This window comes from Lutjanus erythropterus, chromosome 22, assembly GCF_056507025.1.
Source record: "Lutjanus erythropterus isolate fLutEry1 chromosome 22, fLutEry1.hap2, whole genome shotgun sequence".
Taxonomy (NCBI): domain Eukaryota; kingdom Metazoa; phylum Chordata; class Actinopteri; order Lutjaniformes; family Lutjanidae; genus Lutjanus; species Lutjanus erythropterus.
The window spans coordinates 29,017,776-29,043,348 of NC_139338.1; the positions used below are offsets into that span (position 1 = coordinate 29,017,776).

Sequence of the window (25,573 nt, forward strand, 5' to 3'; positions counted from 1 at the left end):
TTAAATATAAAGTGAGTGAACTTTTAAACTCAGTGTCTGTGTGCTCATTCATGTGTTTTTATCATGTTATATAACTTTTATAATCAACTTTTTACAAACATACAAATATCTGAACAACTGCTGCTGTTATCATTTACATGAAGATTTATAAAAGTAACTTCTACATCTTTAATATTTTATTATTAGATGAAACATTTTTAAGTCACTAATTTACAAGACTTAATGTGAAATTTGCAATAAATACTAAATCATGGTTTTACAAATGAGAATTTGTCTGAAAAATAACTTGAATTGCAAAATCTAAAAATCAAATCAGAATATTAAACTATTAAATTTAACCTAAATCTAAAAATAAGTCATATACAAAATGCAAATTAAGAAAAAATAAATCCATTACACAAAACACTACGATAAGAACAAAATTTATAGTAAATGGGAAAAGGAGAACAATATATGCTGTTTGCATTATCTTGAGGAAGTTTTCCTCTTTTGTTTGTTTAATTTGATTTAAATGTTTATCTTATTTAAAAATCTGAAAACTTTTAAACAATAATCGTTAAATATCTACATTTATGTGTATAGAACTGTGTTATCATCAGTGTTATATAAGTGGGCCTGTTGGTTCCAGGAGGATTTTGATTTCCTGAAAAATTTCACATTCGTGTCTATCGTTACCGTAATAACGGATGACAGCCAGAAGTGAAAACAGGTGGGCAAATTTATCTCTTGTTTCCACAGCAACACAAACTGTGACTTCACCGACAGATGATGTGACTCCGGCAGAAAAAGAAACACAGCTCGTCCGGAGTTATTTTTTGATTCAGTTCAGAAGTGATGAGGCGGTGCATATTTTTTGCCACCCGCTGCTATTCTGAGTATTATGGTAACTCTCACACACGACCCTTTTCTTGACTCTGTGCGCTGATTGGACCGCCCCGTCACATGATCAGGGCACAGCGGAAGAAGAGGACTCGGCCGCAGAGAGAAGGGTGAGGAAATAAACAAAATAAATATGATGAATTTAATGCAATAAAACTCGCAGTGAGACTTTATTCACTGTCACCGGTTGGTAGTTGAACGTGTTAGCTACCGGAGCCGCCGCTCTGACGCACTTTAGACGGTTAGCTTGTTAGCACGACGCAGGTTTAAATCACCGTGTTCAGTTCCGATATGTGAGACATGTCGGCCGATAGAAAGTGAAAATATGAGAAGAAAGAAACTGAGACACCAACTGACACGTTTACTGACGTTAATGAGACATTTAGGGGCTGTTTGAAGTCCCAGGTCTGCTGTTTGTGCTCATTTAAGAGCTGACAGCTGGTTTTATTATCGAAGCTGTGTTGGCGGAACATATTTAAAGCCGTTTTTAATATTTAATGATGTCCGTCCTGATAAACACGAACAGCAGCTTCACATTCATCACTTCTGACTTTAATAATCTGCTGTGTCACCGTCTGTTATTTCTCTGCAGGTTTCTGTTGTTTCAGGCCTGAAAACGGGAATTTCCCACCGACACAGTGAAACGTCACGTTACGCAGTGACGTAGTGACTGACGGACAGACGGCGAAATATAAACTTTATTTTAATTTAATTCGATTTATTTTGACTTCTTTATTATAATCTTTACCTCTAAATCATCACTGTTGCTGCTGCGCTTCGACATACATTTTTGTAAGAGGAAATAAAAAAACTAAAATAATGTAACAAAAACTACCAAACTAAAAAATAAAGTAAATGTCACTCAAAACAAAAAGTATATAAAGATGTGTCATTTAACGCAATTATATAAAAATAAACTTAGAAAAATATAATAAAATGACACTGACACACATATTTCTCTTTTTTGGAACATACGTTTTTTATCTTATATTGATTTAATTTCTATAATTGTATTATCTATATATTTTCATATAATTTTATTTTAAGTCATATTTACTTGATCCTATTCACTGTATTTATTTTATCACAGTATTTTTTATATATACAGATTCATCACTGTTGTTACTGTCACATAAATAAACTAAGAAACAAAAAAATAATGAAACAAAAAACACATAATAGAGTTAATCTGACAAACAAAAAACTGTGTAAAGATGTTCATCTTAAAACAATTATATAAAATAAAACTAACAAAAAGGTATATAATGTATGAATTTATATAATTATGATAAGTTATATATCTTGTCATTATATTTATTTTATTAGGTTATTTAATATACATACATAATATAGTCAATATAAATAAAAACGTAAGTCATATGTAATATATAAAAACAAACAAAATTATGTTTACATATGTATTTCTGTTTTATTTGATTATTTGTTTTATTTATTTCATGAGATTATTTGTAACATGTGAGTCATGTTTGTTTGTTTAGAGTTTAATTTTGGCTTAATTCTTCTGGTGATTATATTTAAATTGTATGTTGAGATTTTAGATGTAAGTTAAGTTTAAAACAAAACCTGTGTGTTTGAAAGTGTTCTCTTCCTGGCTGCTGGTATATTGATCGTGTCGATCGGTTGCTGGTTTATCGATCAGCTGTTTCTTTTGTTTGCAGGATCACTTGCAGCCGTCAGGATGCAGAGCACCACCAACTACCTGTGGCTGATCTCAGACCTGCTGGGTCAGGGGGCCACCGCCAACGTTTACCGCGGCCGACACAAGGTACGAACCGACCGACAGTCTGCAGCCAATCAGAGCCAATCAGGTGTCTTATTTTGTCCACAAAGATTTACTGTCAGAGAGGAGTAAAGAAAGCAGAAAATATTCACAGTTAAGAAGCTGAAATCAGAGAATCTTAAAATAAAATAACTCAAACTGATTAATCAATTATCAAAATAGTTGCCTGTTGCTTTAATAATCGATTCCTTGTTGCAGCTCTGCTTCTGAAAATGTCAGTCTTTACGTTTTGTTAAAAACTTTTCTGATCATAAACTCGCCTCTGGAGCTTTTGTCTTTTGGACAGTCGGTCTGACAAAACAGGATATTTGAAAACTTTATTAACATTTTAAAAATGGTAAACCTTTTTTTATACATACATGTATGTATATAATATACGCAGGTCCTCGGTTTATTTCCGTGTCACGGAGCAGAGGACAGGAGGAAGCAGAGTCATCTGAACAGACAGATTCTGTTCACATTTGGAGGAATTAAAAAAGAGGAAGAAGAGGAGTGTTTCTGCTGTTTGCAGATGAAACTTCAAAGATCTGCAGCTCAGATCAGATGTTTGTTCTCCGCTCACGCGTCACACGCCACGCTGTCTTCATAGTCGATCCAAAAACCCCTTCAGGACGAACGGTGCGCCGAGCGGGAGTTTCCCAAAACTTTAGACCTGAATCTTTATTAAAGTGTGAGGAGGATCCGCCTGAACCTGATCATCTGTTTGACTTCAGGATCTGATGTCTGATCTGCTCAGAAAAGTCTAAAGTCTCCATGTCCTCAGTAAACCTGAGAAAATGATGCATGTCTTTGTTTGTGTTGTATAAATTCATATTAGATCATTTTTGTGATGAAATCTTCCAAATCAAGCTCCACATTTATAAATATAATCTGTGTGTAACGCGTGTTTTTGGATGTATTTATAGAAAACTGGCGACTTGTACGCAGTCAAAGTCTTCAACAACCTGAGTTTTTTGAGGCCGCTGGACGTCCAGATGAGAGAGTTTGAGGTTCTGAAGAAACTGAACCACAAGAACATCGTCAAACTCTTCGCCGTGGAGGAAGAGGTCAGGAACTGTGTGTTTTTATTATTACTGGGACAATAAAAACAATAAACGTGTTTCTGACCTCCTCTTCTTCTTCATCTCAGTCAAACACCCGTCACAAGGTCCTGGTCATGGAGTATTGTCCCTGTGGGAGTCTCTACACAGTCTTAGAGGAGTCGTCCAACGCTTACGGACTTCCTGAGGACGAGTTCCTCATAGTTCTGCACGATGTGGGTGAGGGACAGTTTGATCATCTGAAAACTGAAATTTTGAGTTTTCGTCTTCTAACTTTGTCACTAAGCTGCTGTCAGAGAAATATTTAGGACTTACCTGACCCTGAGGTGTTCTCTGATTGGCTGTTCAGTGGCAGGTATGAACCACCTGAGAGAGTACGGTATCGTTCACCGAGACATCAAACCAGGAAACATCATGCGTGTGATCGGAGAGGACGGACGCTCCGTCTACAAACTGACAGACTTCGGAGCAGCCAGAGAGCTGGAGGACGACGAGCAGTTTGTGTCTCTGTACGGAACCGAGGAATACCTGGTGAGAATTAAACACCTGGTGAGAATTAAATACCTGGTGAGAATTAAACACCTGGTGAGAATTAAACACCTGGTGAGAATTAAACACCTGGTGAGAATTAAACACCTGGTGAGAATTAAAACACTAGAAAGAGATGTTGAGAAATTCATCTCTAAGTTTGGGTGTTAAGTCCTTCATAATTTTTAAGTAACCAGTTTGTTGAAAGTCAAGATTTCTGACTTTTGGATCAACTCCTCAACTGAAATGTCTCGTCTCGTGGTGGACAGTCAGAACTGGAAGAGAACGATGTCAGAAATCAGAAGTGTTTGTGGTTGTTCTGAAAGTCTGAACTCAAAGGTTGACGGAAAAGCTTAGCATTTAAAAGCCTAAAAGAAAGTAAAGTTAGCATTTTAAACAACAACATTAGCTTAAAAAAGGAACATGAATATAACAAAATGATGTTAGCATAAGAAAGTAAGGCTAAGTAAGTAATATTAGCATAAAAAGGCAAGGTTTGCATGTAAAACTGAATATTAGCAAAAAAAAATAGTAAGGCTAAGATTTTAAAAACTGAGTACAACATTTAAAATGGTAATGTTGGCATAAAAACGTATGATTAGCATAAAAAATGAATGTAAAACAGTAACATTAGCATTAAGAAGTAAGGTTAGCATTTAAAATAAGCAGCGTTAGCTTAAAAAAGAGTAACAAACGTGTGAACTTCCTGCTGTTTGCCTTCACAAGTTAAGAGCACAGAAGCTTCATCATTATTAGCAACGTTAGCATGTCTAAACACTCTACTGTTCATCACCAAACTGGACCAGACTGGATTAATTCCAGATGTGATGACTAACAAACCATTAAACTCATCATTTTTGATCAGTCAGAAAACAGTGAAAAAGTCCATCATAGATTCCCAGAAGTCCATGGTGACGTCTTTAACTTCCTGTTGAACTCTTCTTCATGTGTCTCCTGCGCAGCATCCTGACATGTACGAGCGAGCCGTGCTGAGAAAAGACCACCAGAAGAAATATGGCGCCACGGTGGACCTGTGGAGCATCGGGGTCACGTTCTACCACGCCGCCACCGGCAGCCTCCCGTTCAGACCGTTTGAAGGACCACGCAGGAACAAAGAAGTCATGTAAGAGAAGCTTCAAGAGAAGAATTAAACACGAAAACATGAAACTGACTGAGCTGTTTGTCTGTCTCAGGTATAAAATCATCACAGAGAAACCGTCCGGGACGATCTCCGGCCATCAGAAGTGTGAGAACGGGAAGATCGAGTGGAGCACGGAGATGCCGGTGTCCTGCAGTCTGTCCAAGTAAGACGACACTTTGATCAGGTTCTGTGATTCAGAAATACTCCGACTGAGAATAAAAACTAATGGGTGTCATGTTTCAGAGGTCTTCAGAGCCTCCTGACTCCCGTCCTCGCCAACATCCTGGAGGCCGATCAGGAGAAGTGTTGGGGCTTCGACCAGTTCTTCGCCGAGACCAACGACATCCTGCACCGGACCGTCGTCTACGTGTTCAGCCTGCAGCAGGCGACGCTGCACCACGTCTACATCCACGAGTACAACACGTAAGACAGGAAGTCATGATGTCAGCAGAAAGACATGTCGTCTCTCCCCCTCTGGATTTAAAGTCGCTTCCTGTCCATGAGGGACAGGAAAGAGAGTCTTCGGTTTGAAGGATGTAGAAATCTTCCAAAAACTCCACTGTTTCAAAACGTCTGGTCATGTGACTCATCAGACAAACGGGTTCATTTCATTTCAGTTTTAAAATATCTGATGATATTGATAAAATCTACAGACTTTATTATGACTTAATTCTGAAAGTATTACAACTTTATTCTGAAAACTTTTTGACTTTATTTGGAAAACATTACAACTTTACTCTGAAAATATTACAGCTTTATTTTGAAAATATTACACCTTTATCCTCAGAGTGTTACAACTTTATTCTGAAAATATTACACCTTTATCCTCAGTGTTACAACTTTATTCTGAAAATATTACAGCTTTATTTTGAAAATATTACACCTTTATCCTCAGAGTGTTACAACTTTATTCTGAAAATATTACAGCTTTATTTTGAAAATATTACACCTTTATCCTCAGTGTTACAACTTTATTCTGAAAATATTACAGCTTTATTTTGAAAACATTAGTTTCACTAATTGGACAATCTACCAAGAAACTCGATACCTACACCTCCACTTTTCTTTACTTAATTCTTTTCAGGAGGCAGTAGGGGGGTCTTGTCTTTCCCAGCATGCACTGGGTCAAAGACAGGCTTGGTCTGGATAGAACCAGTCCTTTATGTCTCTTGTCCCCGGACGTAAACTTGTTTGTGTGTCTTAAAGCTGCTGTTCTTCGTGTGTCCTCAGGGCGGCGCTGTTCCAGGAGCTGTTGTCCCGCAGGAGCAGCATCCCTCTGCACAACCAGGAGCTGCTGTACGAGGGCCGCCGCCTCGTCCTGGACCCCAACCGCCAGGCCAAGACCTTCCCCAAAACCTCCAGAGACAATCCCATCATGCTCGTCAGCCGCGAGTCCGTCGCCACCGTGGGACTCATCTTTGAAGACCGTACGTCACTTCCTGTTTCTCTTTTACTCCTGGAAAATCTAAAGTGTCATAAATCTGGACTTTATAGACATCAATACTGAAAGTGCTTATCGATACCAAGACTTATTGATACTCTATTGATTTGACTTACTATCAACGATTCAGCTGTAATTTTATTATTTTTTGCAGAAATATTTAGTTATTTAAAAAGTTCAATAGTTTCCTGAGTTTTTTTTTGTCCAGTCAGCAGTTTATGGTTCGGGTTCTTAAACCTGCAGTGAACATCTGTTTTTTTTTTTTATACTTTTGTTTTTTGGTTTTCTGTCGTTTTAATTTAATTTATTTTTGTCTTCACAGCCAGTCCTCCTAAAGTTCAGCCTCGCTACGACCTCGACCTGGACGCCAGCTACGCAAAGGTACCATTTTCTCACGTTTTATGGACCAACTAATCGATTAGTGGAAAAATTATTGGCAGATTGATCGCTAGTTAAAAAATAGGTCCAAATGCTCCACCTGTTTTCACGTTTGGACGTGACAGCATCAATTAAAATGTCTTAAAATATCCTAAAGAGGATTTTTTTTCATGTTTTTAAAATTGATTATTTTATATCAATTTATCAGTATTTTATGTTTTAAGTTGCATTTTTCAGTGTCACTTTTAAACGTGTTGTAGGGAAAAATGATCACATTTTAACAACTACAAAATAAAACTGAGCTCATTTGATTCGGTGTTGAGTTTGTAACTAAATCTGTTTCTGTCCCTGTTGAAACATGAACTGAGCAGAAAAGGAGCATCACACCAAATTTAAAATGTTGAAACCTGCAGAAACCCTGTTTTATGTTTTATTCATTCATGGCTAAATACTCTCACTGACAGTCCTGTTGTTGTTTTTGTTGTTGTTGTTTCAGACTTTTGCAGGTGACGTCGGACATTTGTGGAAAACGTCCGAGTCTCTCCTGGTTTATCAGGAGCTGGTGAGAAAAGGAGTTCGAGGTTTAATGTGAGTTCACATCAGAATCTGTGTTTGTGGTTTGTCAAACATAAAACGGCTGCTTGGACGTCTCTTTTGATTTCTCCGGACTCAGATAATTCTGCAGGCGAACAGACCTGTTTAGATTTAGCTCACTTCCTGTTTGCTGCCGTCCTCATTTATAAACAGTGGATGAGAATATTTAGAAAAATAATCCTGTTTCGCTGCCCGTATAGAAAAAAAATCCAAAGAAAACTAAAAAGCATTCAAGAGAAACTTGCTGCGTCCATGGTCCAAAATGTTATGAATTTTTATTAAAAGGTCTTTAAATGACAAATGTTAAACACACAAATGAAGGTATTTAAAAGACAAAATGAACCACATGATGTGTTTGTTGATGATGATCTCTTTTTATTTATCCAGTGAGCTGATGAAGGAGGACTACAGTGAGATTCTGCACAAGAAGTCAGAGGTTTTCCATCTGTGTAACTACTGCACACAGATCCTGGAGAGGACTGAACAACTGTGAGTCACAAACACACAAGAACAAATATGGACACACACTAACATGTTTACTTTATTGACAGTTTCCTGTGTCAGATGACCTCATGACCTCCTGTGTCCTGCAGGTTTGAGGTGTTGATGCAGGCCAACATGCTGTCATCAGAGTACGACGAGATCTCAGACATGCACAAGAAAGTCCTCAGAGTGAGTCATCGCTTAATTTAGTTTTTTTTCCATTAAAGGCCCGAACACATGACCAGCGGTAAAAACGCTTCATGCTGGTTGTCCCATTGTTTTCTTATGGAGCGAGCGGTGTTGTTATTATGTGGTTGTCAAGCTGTTTGGGTTAGTTGCTAAGGCCTTAGTACGTGGTTGCTAAGGCCTTAGTACGTGGTTGCTAAGGCCTTAGTAGATGGTTGCTAAGGCTTTAGTATGTGGTTGCTAAGGTCTCAGTAGATGGTTGCTAAGGCTTTAGTATGTGGTTACTAAGGCCTTAGTAGGTGGTTACTAAGGCATTAGCAGGTGGTTGCTAAGGCCTTAGTAGGTGGTTGCTAAGGCTTTTGTAGGTGGTTGCTAAGGTGTTAGCAGGTGTTTGTCAGGCTGTTCGGGTTAGTTGCTAAGGCGTTAGTAGGTGGTTGCTAAGGCATCGATATATGTTTACTTTGTGGTTGTCAAGCTGTTTGGGTTTGTTGCTGGCATTAGTAGGTGTTGTTGAGTTTCTGGTTGTTTATGAGTGTTCTTCTGTTCCATCCTGGTGTGTGTGCAGATCTCAAGCTCTCTGGAGCCGATTGAACGAACAACACAGGACATCAAGAGTAAGTTCCTCCCAGGAGGTCTGCTGACCGATGTGTGGACACAACAAGTGGGGACACACCCTGAGGACAGGAAGTAAGTCTCTCTCAGTGTTTACATACAGTAACATGTAGCACATGTAGGATCCAGTATGTCAGATGTGTGACGGTGAGCACGTCTCTCCGCAGCGTGGAGAAAATCAAAGTGCTGCTGGACGCCATCACAGCCATCTACCAACAGTTTAAGAAGGACAAAGCAGAGAGACGTGAGTCCACACACACACACACACACACACACACACACACACACACACACACACACACACACAACATGCTAATGCTAGGCTAAAGCTAGTTAGCTGTAAAAAAGTTAGCTAGAAGCATGCTACCATTTTAGTTTAGGATGTTAGCATGCTAACATTAACTAAAGACAGGAACCTGAAACGAACATGTCTGCTTCGCGGCACTGTTTCAAGTGAATTATGGGTGGATTTTACTTCTTTAGGCTCCTAAAAATAAAATAAAATGGTTGAATCAAGAAGTCAAAAGCCAAGATGATAGTTGAACACACGTCTCAGGTTGTGTAGTATATATAATGTGTAAGAGCTGTTGATTGCCATTTTTCTAATTTATTTGAATTATTTATTTAATTTAAACAGTTTTTGTTTTATTTCTCTGCTCCTTGTGCTTATTTTACTTTCTGTCTTCAGGTCTGCCGTACAACGAAGAACAGATCCACAAATTTGACAAGTAAGTTCACAATTTAGAGTGATTTTTTTTCCTGAATAGTTTGAAGCATCAGTTATAACACTGCTGTTCAAATTCTAAATAAATATTTGAATGCTGCAGAGTTTTTACACGTCTTTCCACTGTGTTTAAAGCCCACACTTCTGCACAGTTGCAGCTAAAGATCAGTCTTTGTTAATACTATTATTAATATAGATAGATAGAACACATGTTGGTGGTGATGCTGCAGTACATCTGCAGTGTGACTGTGTTGTTTCTATGGAGATGAAAGTACAAAAATAACAAAGTGGAGTGATTTCAACTTTTCTGTTTTAGTTGTTTTCTTCAGGTGTAGTTACTCTTCTCTGCCTGCAGAGGGCAGAACAACAGTGTTGTTATTCTGTCTGAACTCCACCAGTGTGTTTTATTTTGTGTCCTAACCTGTGTGTGTGTGTGTGTGTGTGTGTGTGTGTGTGTTACTCTGACAGACAGAAGTTGGTCCTTCATGCCAGTAAAGCTCGATCTCTGTTCACGGAGGAGTGCGCCATGAAATATCGTCTCTTCATCTCCAAGAGTGAGGAGTGGATGAGGTAACTCATCTGCACACACACACACACACACACACACACACACACACACACACACACATACATACAGACACACACAGGAAGTGGGCCCAGTCTCTCTGTTGCTTAGCAACAGAGTGAAGAGTCAACAGTGTGTTGAAGCGTTGTGTTCTCTTTGTGTGTTTTCAGGAAGGTTCATCACGTGAGGAAGCAGCTGCTCGGTCTGTCAGGTCAGCTGATCAGCATCGAGAAGGAGGTCACCATGCTGATGGAGAGAGCCATCAAGGTAAACTACACACACACACACCTGTACAACGTCAGGTCAGGTGACCACAGACTGAGCTTCACATCAAACCTGAGAGAGTAAAAAAAAAGTTTATTTTATTGTTCAACACTTGACAAAAAGCCTGAAATGATTTATCAGAATCAGAAGTTGATCTCCAGAGATAAACTCGATCATTATAATTTCTCTTTTCTAGAATAAGATCGACTGTAAGAAAAATAGAAACAGAAAAATAAGAAGTATATAAAAAAAAATGTCATCAGTATGTTTGTGTTCCAGTTTGTTGTTCTGTAAAACGTTCTCAAATTGTTATCCTGGAACTTCAACTTGTGTTTTAGTTTGAATTATCAGGCACATCTTTATATGATATCATTAAAAAACTCAAGTATCCCTGGTAGGAAAAACTTCTATTCAGAATTAGATTTAAAAAAAAAACAAAATAAATGTGTGTGTGTGTGTGTGTGTGTGTGTGTGTGTGTGTGTGTGTGTGTGTGTGTGTGTGTGTGTCCAGCTGCAGGAACAGCTGCCTCAGAAGGTTCTTCCTCTGGTGTCCAGTGGGATGAAGTCTCAGGCCTACCTGAGTCAGAACACGCTGGTGGAGATGACGCTCGGGTGAGACCGTGACTCCTCATCTTCATCATCTTCATCACCACATCTGACAAACCACATAATTACTTTAATTATATTGAATGTCACATTTACCAACTGATTTATTCCAGTAGAAATACTCTCTTACTAGTAAAAGTATTAAAGGTAGAGTCAGTCAGATTTGTCCACGCTGTTCCTAAACGCATCAGGATGTTAAATACCAACGTTTGAGGTCGGTGAAACATCCTGAGCAGCAAAACAATAAGAATACTGCCGTCTTTTTTAGTAAAATGTTGCAGATTATAACTTTAATTTTTAATAAAACATCATATTTTACAAACTCTAAATGTGTTTGTGTAAAAAATTAAATTAGTAAAGAAACTAAAGCTGTCAGATGAATGTAGTGAAGTAAAAGTACGTGGTGTTTGTAGTGAAGTAAAAGTACGTGGTGTTTGTAGTGAAGTAAAAGTACGTGGTGTCACTGAGTGAGTCTGTGTTTTGTTTCAGGATGAAGAAGCTGAAGGAGGAGATGGAGGGAGTCGTCAAAGAACTCGCAGAGAACAACCACTTCTTAGAGAGGTCAGACACACAGGGTTAGCATAGCTTAGCTTAGCTTAGCACAAACACTGGAAGCAGGGGGAAACTGTTAGCATGGATCCAGATGGAATATATCAGTTTGATCAGTGTTACAGAATATTTTCACTGCTTTACTTCGCTGTCAGATGGATTTATCTGACAGCGAAGACAAATGTCTCTCTGCAAACCAAACTCCACTGAAGAAATCAGTCGTTTTATCTGACAGAACACAGCAGGTGTTGGTCTGCTGCCTCCATCTGTTACTGTGTTTGTGTTTTTGTGTGAATTTAGTGTTTTAAAAGTTGAATTCAGATTCACTGATATTTGTCTTATATAACGGTGGTTTCCTGTCAGAAAAGTCTGTCTGACAGAAAGATAAAGAGGTGAAAATATTCTAAATATAGTGTTCACTGAAACTGATACAGATTTTTCTGTTTCTAAAATAGATTTCCATGTTTGAATTTTTACTTTTTAAATGTAGAAAATAAGGTAATTCAGGTATTTTTAATTGTTCTTCATGATTTAAGAACTTAAAATGCCTTTTAATAAATATGAAGTGTATAAAGAATGGATTAATTAATAGATTGTCATTTTTAATGAGGTTTCTTTCAGGTTTTAAGGTGTTTAAACTGACCAATACTTAAAAAGTGCTTTATTTCTTTAATTGTACATTCAAGAATGACTTTTAAAGTGTTTGGCCAAGTTGAAGTTTTTGTATTTTTATGCCTCCGCCTGTCGAAGGTGCCGGGTCGGAGGTATACTGTTCTCCGGTTGTCCGTCCGTCCGTCCTTCCGTCCGTCTGTCCTTCCGTCCGTCACAGATTTTTGTTTGCACGATAACTTTTGAACAGGTGGACGGATTTGCACCAGATCTTGTGTGCTAACACTCTATAACAGGTACATGAACTGATTATTGACTTTGACATATTTTTGAATAACTCTGTTGGATAATATTAGGTAATAAAGGTAACAGCTCTTTTCTCATTAACTGGATCAATAGAGCCATAATTCTCAAACTCCTGGGACAAATAGGATTTATAATGGATCAATGGTTTCAATCAGGTGCAGGAACACAAAAAGTCACTGTTGTATGAAAACTGTTGCAGGCGGAGGCATCAGAATCGACACTTCAACCCGTTTTCATTATCAATGAAAGTTTGAATATATTAGAATATATTAGTTATTTATCAATAACTTTAAAAAAAAGTACAAATTTAGAGTTCGTTTTCGTGGTGAATTCAGAGGTTTTCATCTGAGTTTGAGTTCTGATAAATACATTTTTTCGTATTCAAGTTAAAATTTGTAAAACATGTTAAAATTGATTCAATGAGGACAAAAGTTTCAGATTAAAGAAAAAATTTACGTCCTAATTTTGACGTGTCGAGTAGAAACGAAGAGTCTGTTTTCTGATGGATTCAGGCTAACAGTTTCCCTCTGCTTCCAGTCTTCGTGCTAAGCTAAGCTAAACGTAACCTTTGTATCTGTCGGAGGCTCAGATGTCTGATCATGTGACTGTTTGTCCTCAGATTTGGGACTCTGACGCTGGACGGAGGTCTGAGAGGCTGAACGCCGTCGTCTCTTCACTTGTGTAAATATTCAGTGTGTTTATGTGTAAATACTGAGAAACTGTAACATGAAGCTTTTTGTATGAAACGTTCCTCAGATATGAACTCAGACTCTCTGCTTCACTCAGCTGTGAAAATACCTTAAATTATCCCTTAATTTACCCCTGAACACACAGCAGACGCCTTCGTCTCAGTCCAGATGTTCAGGAGACACAAGTCCTTTAAAAACACTTTATATTATATTATAGTTGACAAAATCCATTCATGGTCAGTTTAAGATGTTCTTAAGGTTAAAGGATTTTTAAGGGAATCTGAGGTGTTAAATACCTTAACAGGTCACCTCAGATTTGGATTAAATTCAGGATTCAGGACTTTACTGCAAATTTAGGTTTAATTAATGGATAATAATATATTTAAGATGTTTTTTGTGGATTAAATTTTAAGGGGTTCACAACCCTTTAAAATGGATCAAATAACATAAATAAGATTGAACTATTAATTAAATTTGGAGGAACACCTGAGTTTGCACATTAACTGAAACAATAAAGTCATTTAAGGTGCAAATTAAAGTGAACCTTTAATGTTATTTAGTTTAAAGTCTGAACACTGAAAAAAATCCCTTAAAATTTAACTTAATTTGTAGCAGAAGATAATCAGAACCTTAATGAAACTTTAATTTATCATTAATTATTTGTCAAATATTTCAAATCAATGTGTAAATAAGAATAACTCTTAATTAGTTTTAGTTTATTTTTCATATTAAGGGACAAATTAATGGATTTCTTCTAGTGAACATCTGGATTCAGATTAAAGGTGTTTGTTGTGTTTTTGTGGTAATTTAAGTATTAATTAAAGGTATTTTAAGGGATTATTATTATTATTATTATGTCAAAGTGGAACTGGATTGTAATAAATGAAGTAACTGGTTCTCTGCATGGATTTAAAGGTATCTGAGGGGTTAAAAAGAAGCTAAAGCCACCCCTTCATTTGCACCGTTAATTCTATTAAAGTTATAAAGTTAAATTAAAGGGTTTGAAACCCTTAAAACTGACAAATAAATTTAAAAAAGGCAGATTTTTCTCTTTAATAATAAGATGTTCTGGGTGGTTTTCATCTGATTTTGTCAATTTTAAAGGGTTTTAAAAGTCCTTAAAAATCCCTTTAACTGTGCAGATAATCCATTAAAATAATAATCTTTACTGTTTATGAGTAAAACGAGGGACGGGTTTAAACTGAACGATGCTGATTACATTCGATGTTTATTTATTGTACTTAAAGGCCGATCAGTAATCAATCGATTTGTTTCTTCTATCAGCGTACAGGACTGTATATGATCATATCTGTTCTCATCGGCCAGTTATTAGAACATGCAGGAAAAACCTCTTCATCGCCTCCAGAACATCATCATCATCGTCATCTTTGACTCTTTAGAATTTGTTCATGTTTTATTTTTGTCAATAATCAGCATCAAAATGTTCGATGACTGTTTGTCTGTAAATAAAGAAAAATATCTGACGACTCGACGTGTCTGTTGATAATCTCTGCAGAATTCAACACTGTGTTCACTTAAAATTGACTTTTACCAAAATATTGATTTATGGAGTCAAATGATGAGATTTATTAAATAAAAATGATTCAATAATTAACTGTAACGGTGATAAATAAACATTTTGGACTCACTGTGTCAAAACTGACATTACATCTTTAAAATATTTATTTTTTGAAGTTTTAAGTGAAAGTTTTGACATAATTCTGTCCTCATGGCTCAGTTTGTTCAAAATATAATAAAATTTAATCTGTTTTTAAAAGTCAGGATTTCATTTTTAGAACTTAATATCTCTTTTGTTTTTTTTACTATGAATGTTTTTATTTCTGTTATTCTGTTTTATTTTTTTCCAGACACACATGAGCTTCCATACAAGTTTAAAAAACGTCTCCTAGCTTGTTATTGGTTGACTGACGAGCAGCTGTTTGTTCATCTGTTTACTGTAAATAAACAAACAAATCAAAAGAGTCGAGTGTGTATCCAAATGAATGACACAGTATCTCAGTCATTAATTTTTAGTTTTCTCCTTATTCATTTTTTTAATGAGCCTCCATGAGGGCAAAATGCTAAAAATGCTAATTAAAATTATGAGATACAAAATCAAAACTAAGAGATTATTAAATCCAGACATTAAATCAAAAGTCATTAAGTAAAATATTAGATTTGATTTGAAAATATTGACTCACTGAGTCAAACTTGACATCAGAGTCAAAATTAATCATAAAGGTCAAATAAAATCAGAATTAAGTGATACGTTTTTGTTTTTTTCTATTTATATATACGTTTGTACTTTTTTTTTTTTTAAATTGATCTTTTTATGACTGTGGCTTTTGTTATTACCCAAGATGCACTGTGTTTGTTTGTGTTTTTCTTCTTTTTCTTTGTTCATATTCCTGCTAATAAAAAATGAATAAACACATTTAAAAAAAAACAAAAAAACTTATAATGTCATAATTTTGAGAGCATCTCAACTTAAGACGTCAGAATTATGACTTGGAATCATAATCATTTTATTGTTTGTTTTTATTTTCTCATCAGACATGAGCTTTAAATAAAGATTCTTACTTTTCTCTGGTTGTTCAGTCTGCAGGTTCACTCGCTCTCGTCCAATCAGGAGTCGTCTTTTCCAGCCAACACAGGAACTGTTAAAAAAAAAAAAAAACTTTCCATGAAAACAATCCAACAGTCAAAGCTGAAGTTACAGTTTATCAAAAGTATCACAAATAAAAAGAAAATCTGATTATTTAAACAAAAGAATGACTGAATTAAACATTTAATTATGATCTATATCATAATTCTGATTTATAAAACTCTAGTTTTTATCCTAATAACATCATCAGACGACTCTGTTTACATGGATCTCAGACTCACAGCTGATGGACAGATGTTTCCCAGATGTTGAACTTTTTATGAGTAGATTTTGACCAGTTATTGTCACCATGTTGTTGCTGCACCTCACGCAAATTCAAAAAACGACCTACAGAATTATTTCCTGAGTGTTTATGTGTATGTGTTTATTTATTTTGTTTCATATTTTCATCTCATTCCATATTCTGAATTTCATTAATCATTTGGATTTTTGTTTATTATGGAGGAACTACAGATTTAATTTTGTTGTTCAATCCTGTGTTGTGTAATGATAACAAATGTCTTTGAATCACATCAGCAGCAGTTTTAGTTTGATTATTTTTAATATTTCATTTGTTTTTGGTTGTTTTATTTTCTCCCCAAAGCATTAATAAGCTCTCATACCTTTAATGTTTAAATACATTTTTCCTCTTGGCGTTAACGAACCTCCGTACGTCTGCAGTGTTTCAACATGAATCAAAGTCTCTCTGACATCTTTATGATTAATAATGCTGACTCACTGATGCTGACTCACTCACTCACTCACTCACTCGCTCGCTCACTCACTCACTCACTCGCTCACTCGCTCACTCACTCGCTCACTCGCTCACTCACTCACTCATTCGCTCACACTGGACTATAACTAAAATCCTCTCTCTCTCTCTCTCTCTCTCTCTCTCTCTCTCTCTATTTGCCCCCCCACCATCAGCACCATTGTTGGTTTCCCGTAGCGACCGGCCTGTTGGAAAATCACTGTCTCCTCTGCTGCTGCTGCGGTTGCCATGGCAACATGCTGCGACAGCAAACCCCCGTCAGCATCAGACCAATAACTGTAGATGGACGCCATCGTTTCCTTTTATAGAGCAGAGAGAGAGAGAGAGGAGTGTGAAGGCCGAGACACACTGTAAATATGATCAGGAATCAATAACTGATAATCATTAATCCACCAGATGATCTGATCAGCAGCACAAATCATAAATAAAATCAGCCACAGTCACATTTTAAACATAACAATAATAATAATCTATCATGTTAAATTATTTAGCAGAAAATAAAAACAGCAGTGGAGACGAGTGAAGCAGAAATCAAACATTAAAAACTAACTGAAAGTGGCTGCAGCGCCACCAACAGGCTGAAAAGTTGATAGATTAAAAGGAAAAGACAGTTTCACTGTAAGTGGAATCAAAATGTTTATCATCTGTATGGTGGCCATTTTAGGACATAACTCAGACTTCACTTGATCAGAACACGATCTGTTCCAGCTGCACGAGCAGGACGCCATCTTGGATAGCTACCTACGGCAACACCACTTGGACAAAGATGGCGCCCGTTCAGTCCACTGAGAGTCACCCGGCACAAAAACGTTTTCAGTCCTTCAGGTTTACTTCCAGAAAATGTCACCAGCTGAGCGCCGGTGGAGCGTTTGTGTTCACACCACGACAACAGAACCAACTCAGCAGCCTCTCAGTGGGCGGGACCAGAACCCAACACATCGTCTTCTCCATGTGCTAAAATATCACGACATAAACATACGTTTGTGCGTTCCTATTGGTTGATGAAATGTTGCAGCAGTCACATTGTGAACTAACCTGACACACCAGCTGGTCTGTTCCACAGAACAGAAGTTGTCCTTGGAAACTGTTTGGAAAAGGGCAGGCACTTTCAAAAACCACCTGGCAGGTGACTGGATGAACCATCTGTCTATCACGTCTAACACGCAGTAACTTCAACCAATCAGATCAAAGTCTTGCTGAAGCTACAGTAAAAATCTCAGAGAGCAGTGAAAGCAGCAAACAGCTCTTGATTTACAAAAACATATTATAAGACAGACTAACCTGGGGGCTAGCTGTTAGCATGCTAAATTTGGTAGATATCTCTCTGCTGCCAGAGGAGTGCTGACTAAGATTACAGAGTTCATGGGAATAAATGTCAAAATAATACATTTGTATATTTATAACTTTCCTCCTGATGGTTGGAATAATTCTCTAAATTTGTAACTTGTAAATTAAATTATATATTAAATATTTTGACAGTAAAAAGAGGGCCATGTCCACGTGAGGCACAAGCGGGGGATGACGCATTTTTCAAAATTTCAAAACTGTTTTGCATCTATAATTGCTGAATCTCATGATCGCTGAATTACAACCTGGATATTGGAAGGGACACGTTCCTACTAATAGAATAAAAAAATAAAATAAAAATGAATAAATAAAGCATTAGAAAATGTTCATCAGTGTACAGCAGCATCATTAGTCTGTAATTTTACTTACTGTTCTTACAGATACAGCAGGTGGACGGTGGCTCTGGGGGGCCTTTACTTTCAGCTTTGGGCCCCAGAAATGTTTCGTCCGGCCCTGTTTGTCAGAAAACATCCATCCTCCTCTTCATCACCTGCAGCTTCATCCTCCAGCAGCTCTGTGGACACCACAGACAGACAGACAGACAGACAGACAGACACAGAGACAGTTTGTTTAAACAACAGGTGGACGGACAGGCAGATAAAGCAGCGGTGATGTGTGCTGCCTTCACGGACTTCCTCCTCCTCCTCCTCCTCCTCTTCCTCCTCCCGCTCTGAATCACGGAAAAACACCATGAAGCGTCTCCCGCTGCTGCTCGGCTCTGAACCGGCGAGTCCGCCGATCAAACCCGATATTTAACCCGAGAATAAACAGCTGAGAGACGTTTGATCACCTGTGGAGGAGGACGAGCTGCTGTTCTCTCTATTTTCTGATGATTGGTTCCTCCTCCATCGTCCCTCCATCGTCCCTCCATCGTCCCTCCATCGTCCCTCCATCATCCCTCCATGTCTCTGGGTGGATGATCTGAGCAGCAGCAGCAGACATGTTGTCCTGCCGGAGGAGACATGAAGCTTCAGGCTCGTTTCTCTGATTTCTGTTGGATGGATTAAATGTTTTTAGGATTAAAGATGAAGCTGAGGAGCTCCGATGATGAACACAATGTACAGTAAGATTCATCGGTTTTATTTATCAATCATATTAATGTGTATTTTTAATATTCCCTCATAGAAATAATCACATTTTCCTCTCAGATGAAAACAAAACGTGTTGTTTTCCTGCAGGTACTCGAGTACTACAGTACAAGTACATGTACTCGAGTACTGTCCTTCAGTACAGAGAGGTGATGCTCAGTAAACAGCATCATTTTGTTTCATATTCAAATTTAAATGACAGAAAATGATTGACTCAGAGGTTTTGGTGCTCAGTATTTTTCCATGAGGAGATTTTAACTCTTTACTGAGATCAGAGTGGATTTAAAGGAGCATTTCTTTGTTTTTAAGAGTCTTAGTTGATGTTTAGTGAGTCTGTGTGCAGATGAAAAGATGATTCATGTGTTTTTAAGAGAACTTTGTTTTTTTCTTTTAAAAGAAGAGAACAGTGAGGATGTAAACATGATGTTATAGACTGCAGGCCTCTGATTGGCTCACAGTCAACCAATACAAACAATACAAACAACACCGTTAGTAAATATAATATATACTGTACTGTCTGTACTGTAGTACAGTGGGGTCATGTAACAGTAATAAAATACAACACTGATGTATAAATTTAAAGTATTTTACTTGCTTACAGACAATTACAAAATAATAAAAAAATGATTTATACTTTTCAAGCCTAAATATTGTATTTTTTTTTTAACTACACTACATTTATCTGACAGCTTAAGTTACTTTGCAGAAATACATTTTAAATAGACGCATTGGTAAAATGTAACTAACTACATTTACTCAAATACTGTCATTAAAATCAAAGGCAGCTTGTTCTCAGTAACCAGAGAGACTCAGGATTAAAAACTCAAACAAAATCTGTTTTATGTGTCGATAAAGAAAGTCACTGCACAAAGAAGCGACTCAAACTCAGTCAGAATGATCAAATATAAAATAAATAAATAAATATGGATCTACGGTGGCCACAAAATTCACAAAACACTCTGAAGTCTGTATCTGGAGTCGGTGTTTAGTTTGTCCGTTCTGATTCTTATTTTCAGGTGATTTTAAACCAATGAAAACATACTGGTGAATATTTTATCACATTTCTGACAATAATCTGACAGACTGCACCTTTAGATGAAGTAAATATGAGGAGAGCTGCAAAAGTAAAACTCACTACTGCTGATTAAATCTGAATTATTTAAAGTGAAAGTGACTTTCAGTGAGTTTGTTAGTGATCATGAGGCTGTTATCGTCTCGTCTGATGTCACTTTGACCAAAAACAGATTTTATTTGGACAACAATCAGCTGTTACTTTTATTATCAATTATTTTATCTGTTAATCATAAAATGTTGCCTTTAAGTGATTTTTACATTTTAACAGAGAATTGATTCACTGTTAGATACATGATGAAGTTATAAACTTGAGACATTTAGAGAAACGCTGTGTCTAAAAGTCCTTTATATTATTGATTAATTCTCAATATTATGTCCAAAGTGACGTCTTCAGACATTTTGTTTTGTCCAAAAACACAGAGACTCAGTTTATGTTGATATGAATCAAGGAAAAGCAGTAAAATGATTTAAATGATTGCTGCCAATTAATTTTCTATTGATTGACTAATTGATTAATCAAGTTTTCTTCTTTAAATTGTGCTCAGTTTGTTTTGTACATGTGCTGTTATTGTTCTTGGAATATAAATCAGCTGTTTTGTGATTATTATTATGATGAGATCATTCTCCTGTCGGCCTGGTTTCTCTGGTTCTCCTGCTGATCATCAGTCAGGACAGATCAGGTTGTTCAGTTAAATCCAGCAGCGTAAACACAAAGATTTTCCCACGTGAGCTTCTTCACGTCCTGAATGTGTGACCTCAGAGGAGGGAAAGATCTCTGTGGACTCTGAACTGGATCCCAGTGAAACACTAATCAAATCAACCAGCAGCAACAGGCTGGGAATCAGCTGCTGAGGCTCAGAGGCGTCAGACGAGGTTACATTTATCAAAAAGGTGCAACAAAATGGATTTCATGTTTTAAACAACTCTGATTGTTTCCAGCAGATTAAAACACTTCAGTTTCTTGAGAACATACATCTTCCCAGATGAGATTTCTGCAGTGGAACCACGTCTTCATCAGATGTTCCCCTTCGTTATTAAAAGTCCTCGACAGCTCGCTGAGGCGTGCTGCTGCTTCTGTCGGCCATGTTGGCTTTCTTAATTAGAAACGATCCCATCAGACCTGAATGTGTCTTTATTAGAGTTAAAGGGAAAACATCCTCACCAGGATTCTTTCAGCTTTAGAGAACATTTAAACCAAACAGTTAACCAAACTACCTAACCAACTACACACTTAACTACCTACATACCAACCAACCTAACAACCACCTTCCCATCTCGCTGCACAGCAACAGACCTACCAGCTGAGCAAAGGATCAACCAACCCAACCTGCCACGTTACCAGTCAACCTTGTAACTACAACCAACCAACAAACTTACAAACCAACCACGTCCCTTTAACTAGCAGCCCGTCTGGTATCACAAATGTCTTCCAAAAGAAAAACAAACCAGTGCAGTGACTGTGTGCAGGTTGCCAGGTTTGGTAAGAAGCTACAACCAAAACCTGTGTTCGCCATCTACACTAAATGCAGCCTGTATTAAAGTCCTGGGTGGAAGGATACACTGCTGTTTGTCAAGAAATAGTTCCAGCAGATAATTAAGTCTAGGGCCCTATAAAGTCTCTGGTCATGACAGTCCACCTTTGACTGTACTAACGACGTGTCTCTTTGTGTCCACAGCTCCTCTCTGGTGCAGCAGTATAGCGATGGTGTACGCCCATTCATCGAACGCCGTTGGTGTCAATCCCTCCCTTTACTCTCCATCCTTCACGTATCAGATGTCATTTAACTACTCTGAGAGGGAGAACTCGACTGTCCTGGCAACCTCACCGATTACTCCCCTCTGCAGCCTCGAGGGCTCGTCCTCCGGCCAGTCAAACAGGACCTCCGTCTCCTATGAGCTGACTTCAGGCGAGGTCGCCGTCCTGGGCTTGGTGTTCGGGGTTCTCTGGTTGGTCTCCATCCTGGGAAATGCCCTCGTCTGCCTGGTCATCCACCGGAGCCGGCGGACTCAGTCCACCACCAACTACTTCGTGGTGTCTATGGCCTGTGCAGATCTGCTCATGAGCCTGGGTTGCGCCCCCTTCATCCTCCTGCAGGTCGCCGCGGGACGATGGCCGCTGAGCACCGCTGCCTGCAAGGTGGTCCGCTACCTGCAGCACCTCTGCCCAGGAGTGCAGGTCTATGTCCTGCTGTCCATCTCTGTAGACCGTTTCTATACAATCGTCTACCCCCTCAGTTTCAAGGTGTCCAGAGAGAAAGCGAAGAAGATGATCCTGGCCTCGTGGCTGTTTGATGCAGCCTTCGTGTCACCCTGCCTCTTCTTCTATGGTTCCACATCTACAGGCAGCGGTCACTGTGACTTTTTCCTTGCGGACAGCTGGGGCAGTATAGCCTACGCTGCAGTTCACCTCCTGTTGGGTTTTTTGGTTCCAGTGGCGCTGATCATGTCATTCTACCAGCGGGTGGTCCGCTACATCTGGAGGATCGGCGCTGATGGCCACACGGTGCGCCGGACAATGAACATCGTCCCACGGACTAAAGTCAAGACCATCAAGATGTTTCTCATGCTCAATTCAGTTTTCTTCCTCACTTGGACGCCCTTCTTCATCGCCCAGCTGTGGCACCCGAGGGAGTCTGACGGACCCAGTCGACAGGGGCTGCTGTTCTTCACGGCCATCGCCTGGATCTCCTTCAGCTCCACGGCGTCCAAGCCCACCCTGTACTCTGTCTACAATGCAAACTTCAGGCGGGGCATGAGGGAGACCTTCTGCATGTCATCCATGAAATGCTACCGCAGTAATGCGTACACCATCACTGCGAGCTCTCGGATGGCCAAAAAGAACTACGTCGGGGTGGTGGACATCCCAGTGCAAGCAAAGACGATCACCAAGGACTCCGTTTACGATACATTTGACCGAGAGGCGAAGGAAAAGAAGGTAGCCTGGCCCACTAATGCCAACCCTCCGAACACCTTTGTCTGAGTCTGGACAGTTTCAGGAACTGTGAACACATGAAATGAACTAGTTTAAAACTTTGATCTTCAACAGCACAACGTCAAAGTTGGCAGGCGAGCTAGCTGGGACATGCTAACCCTGTATTCAACCAAGATAAGAGCTCACAGATGTGTTCAGTTTGTATAAAGGGCTTTTTTTCTGATGTAACACCTTCTGGCAGCCATATTGGAGGCTCCCAGCAGCTGTGAGCAGCTAGCTGTTTTTATACTTAAGATTTGAATCATAATTTATTTCTGTGCTGTGTTTTGATGGATTGTTTTTGCATCAGATTTTGTGTTATGATAATGTCAGCTTGTTAGCTAGCTAACCATATTCTGTGGCCATCTATCAGTGACCTGTTGTAGATGCATCTGATTTGCCACAGTATGTATGTGGTAGAAGCTAAAATTAGTCGTGGCTACTAGCCTAATGTTAACATCATCTGCTTTGCTACATTAAGAGTAACGGTGAGTTGGCTAGCTAACAAAGCCCTAAATCTACAGTTTGTTCGGGTTAACTGAGATAAATAATGTTAAAGCTCACAGAGAGGCCTAATGAAGAGTTGCAAAGTGGGAGGAAGAACAACAGGTTTCAGGGACGTCTTTTTTTTTTTTTAAATGTTAACAGAGGATGTTTGGCGTTTCGAAGGCGTAGATGAATCACCTGGTAGAATCATCAGAACAAAAGATGAACAACTGTGTTTGAAAGAAAAGATTCTTTGTTGAAAAGGCAAAGGTATAAGAAGTCTGTCGATATAATAAAACCTCCAAGATACATTACGTCGAGAAACATCCAATCACAGAGCTTGAAAATCTGTTGTGCGCTCTGCTGACGGAGAACTGAACATAAAGATTCTAGCTGGACATTTTACTTTGTAGAACCCTGATAAAATTGTTGAAGTGAATTTTGATTTTAATTCTGGATCAGTTTTGGATGAATTTGGTAACACCCTGGTGACATTTTTTTTATGTCCACTGTTTACTTTTAAAAGATCTTAATGTCTCTGATATCTGCACATGGCAGCTTTGGTGTTGGTGGAAAAAGATCGTGGTTATGGATAAGTCCTGGTTAAAGTTTGGTGAAGGTTTAGGACAGATTGCGGTTCGTGAAAAACAAACATGAATTGATGGTCAGTGATGGGACTGTCAGACGCCCGTCTCCTTGTGTCCCAGTCCTTCCTGTGTTGGTCCTGAATGTTGACACTGAATGTAAATCTTGAGGTCTAATATGGATTTAATTCTTTGGATCTGAGCTGGAAGAAAAATGAAAAAAAACAAAAACACTTTGTTACTCAACAGAGAGCACAAGTCTCACTGCTCGCTGCTGTTTGATTGTGTATTTTACCAGGTTTCCTTAAATTTTGTGAAAAGCTGAACGGCAGCTGGTTTGGAAACTATTTCTTTAAAATACATAATTCATATTAGACAGCTAAGCTCTAAGCTAACTAACTGGATGAATAGATCAGGTGGTTGTTGGATTCTCAACTGTGTTGGCTTAAACAGTAAGATTCTAAGTTCATTCTCAAGAGTTTTTGGGTTTGCTTTTTTTGTTTGTGAAAGTGCCTGCCCTTTTCCAAACAGTTTCTAAGGACGGATTCCCAGATGGTTCTGTGTAACAAAGCATCTGGCATGTTTAGTTAGTTCATGAGGCCACAAATGAGGAAAGAATTAGGTTGAAAAATCGAAAAAAAACTTGTACAGTTAGCAGTGCAGCTAACATTAGCAGTCCCATTAGCTGAACCCAGACCGTGGCACCGCTCCCCTGCCTTTGGCCTGAAACCTTCCTCTTCCTGGTGGTCCTGTTCTAGCAACAGTACAAACTTCCAGTCTGGGCAGCACACTAATGTTAGCTTTGTGCTAATGTTACCATTAGCAGCAGCTACTTTAGCAACAAGTAAAGCTATCTGCCCATCAGATAGCAGCAGCAGCTGGAGGACATCAGAGGGAAAACTAGGAAACATTTTCTCTATAAAATATGGTTCAGATTTCTTTTTCTTCATCTTTTTTGTGTTTTTGATTTCAACATTTGAGTCAGCTGTGTCCGCAGAGAGTCAACATCCAGGTCCTTCTCCTGATCTGTGACTATTTCATCTTATTTATTTAGTATTTGTTCCTTATTTTAAAGAGTTTTTTAACTATACTTTTAAGCCAACAAGGACAAGAAGTCTGGGAGTCAGTAACTAGCATAACTAGCTACCTAGCTAATTATGTAAATGCTGAATACATTCACGAAAAAAGGCCACAAGTCAAAACTTTGTTAGA

General features: G+C 38.4%; 2 protein-coding genes across 4 annotated transcripts; both read left to right on the top strand.

The window, feature by feature from the left end:
- The first annotated feature begins 922 nt into the window (after positions 1-922).
- On the top strand, positions 923-13,614 carry tbk1 (TANK-binding kinase 1). 2 transcript variants are annotated; one of them, XM_084710560.1, is made up of 21 exons: positions 923-989; positions 2,559-2,665; positions 3,586-3,726; positions 3,810-3,939; positions 4,070-4,251; positions 5,211-5,371; positions 5,442-5,552; positions 5,633-5,812; positions 6,620-6,816; positions 7,153-7,211; positions 7,705-7,796; positions 8,190-8,291; positions 8,396-8,474; positions 9,037-9,158; positions 9,251-9,327; positions 9,772-9,811; positions 10,276-10,377; positions 10,543-10,639; positions 11,148-11,248; positions 11,732-11,803; positions 13,326-13,614. In XM_084710560.1, exons 2-21 carry the CDS (start codon positions 2,579-2,581, stop codon positions 13,363-13,365), a joined length of 2,172 nt encoding a protein of 723 aa, XP_084566686.1. In that variant the 5' UTR covers positions 923-989; positions 2,559-2,578; the 3' UTR covers positions 13,366-13,614. The 2 variants fall into 2 exon arrangements, with proteins under 2 accessions (XP_084566686.1, XP_084566688.1); XM_084710562.1 differs by having other exon boundaries at positions 930-989; positions 2,540-2,665.
- A 5,414-nt stretch (positions 13,615-19,028) lies between these two features.
- Positions 19,029-23,867, top strand: gpr19 (G protein-coupled receptor 19). Of its 2 annotated transcripts, none has more exons than XM_084710924.1 (2): positions 19,029-19,221; positions 21,997-23,867. In XM_084710924.1, exons 1-2 carry the CDS (start codon positions 19,203-19,205, stop codon positions 23,298-23,300), a joined length of 1,323 nt encoding a protein of 440 aa, XP_084567050.1. In that variant the 5' UTR covers positions 19,029-19,202; the 3' UTR covers positions 23,301-23,867. The 2 variants fall into 2 exon arrangements, with proteins under 2 accessions (XP_084567050.1, XP_084567051.1); XM_084710925.1 differs by having other exon boundaries at positions 19,029-19,216.
- Positions 23,868-25,573: the final 1,706 nt, after the last annotated feature.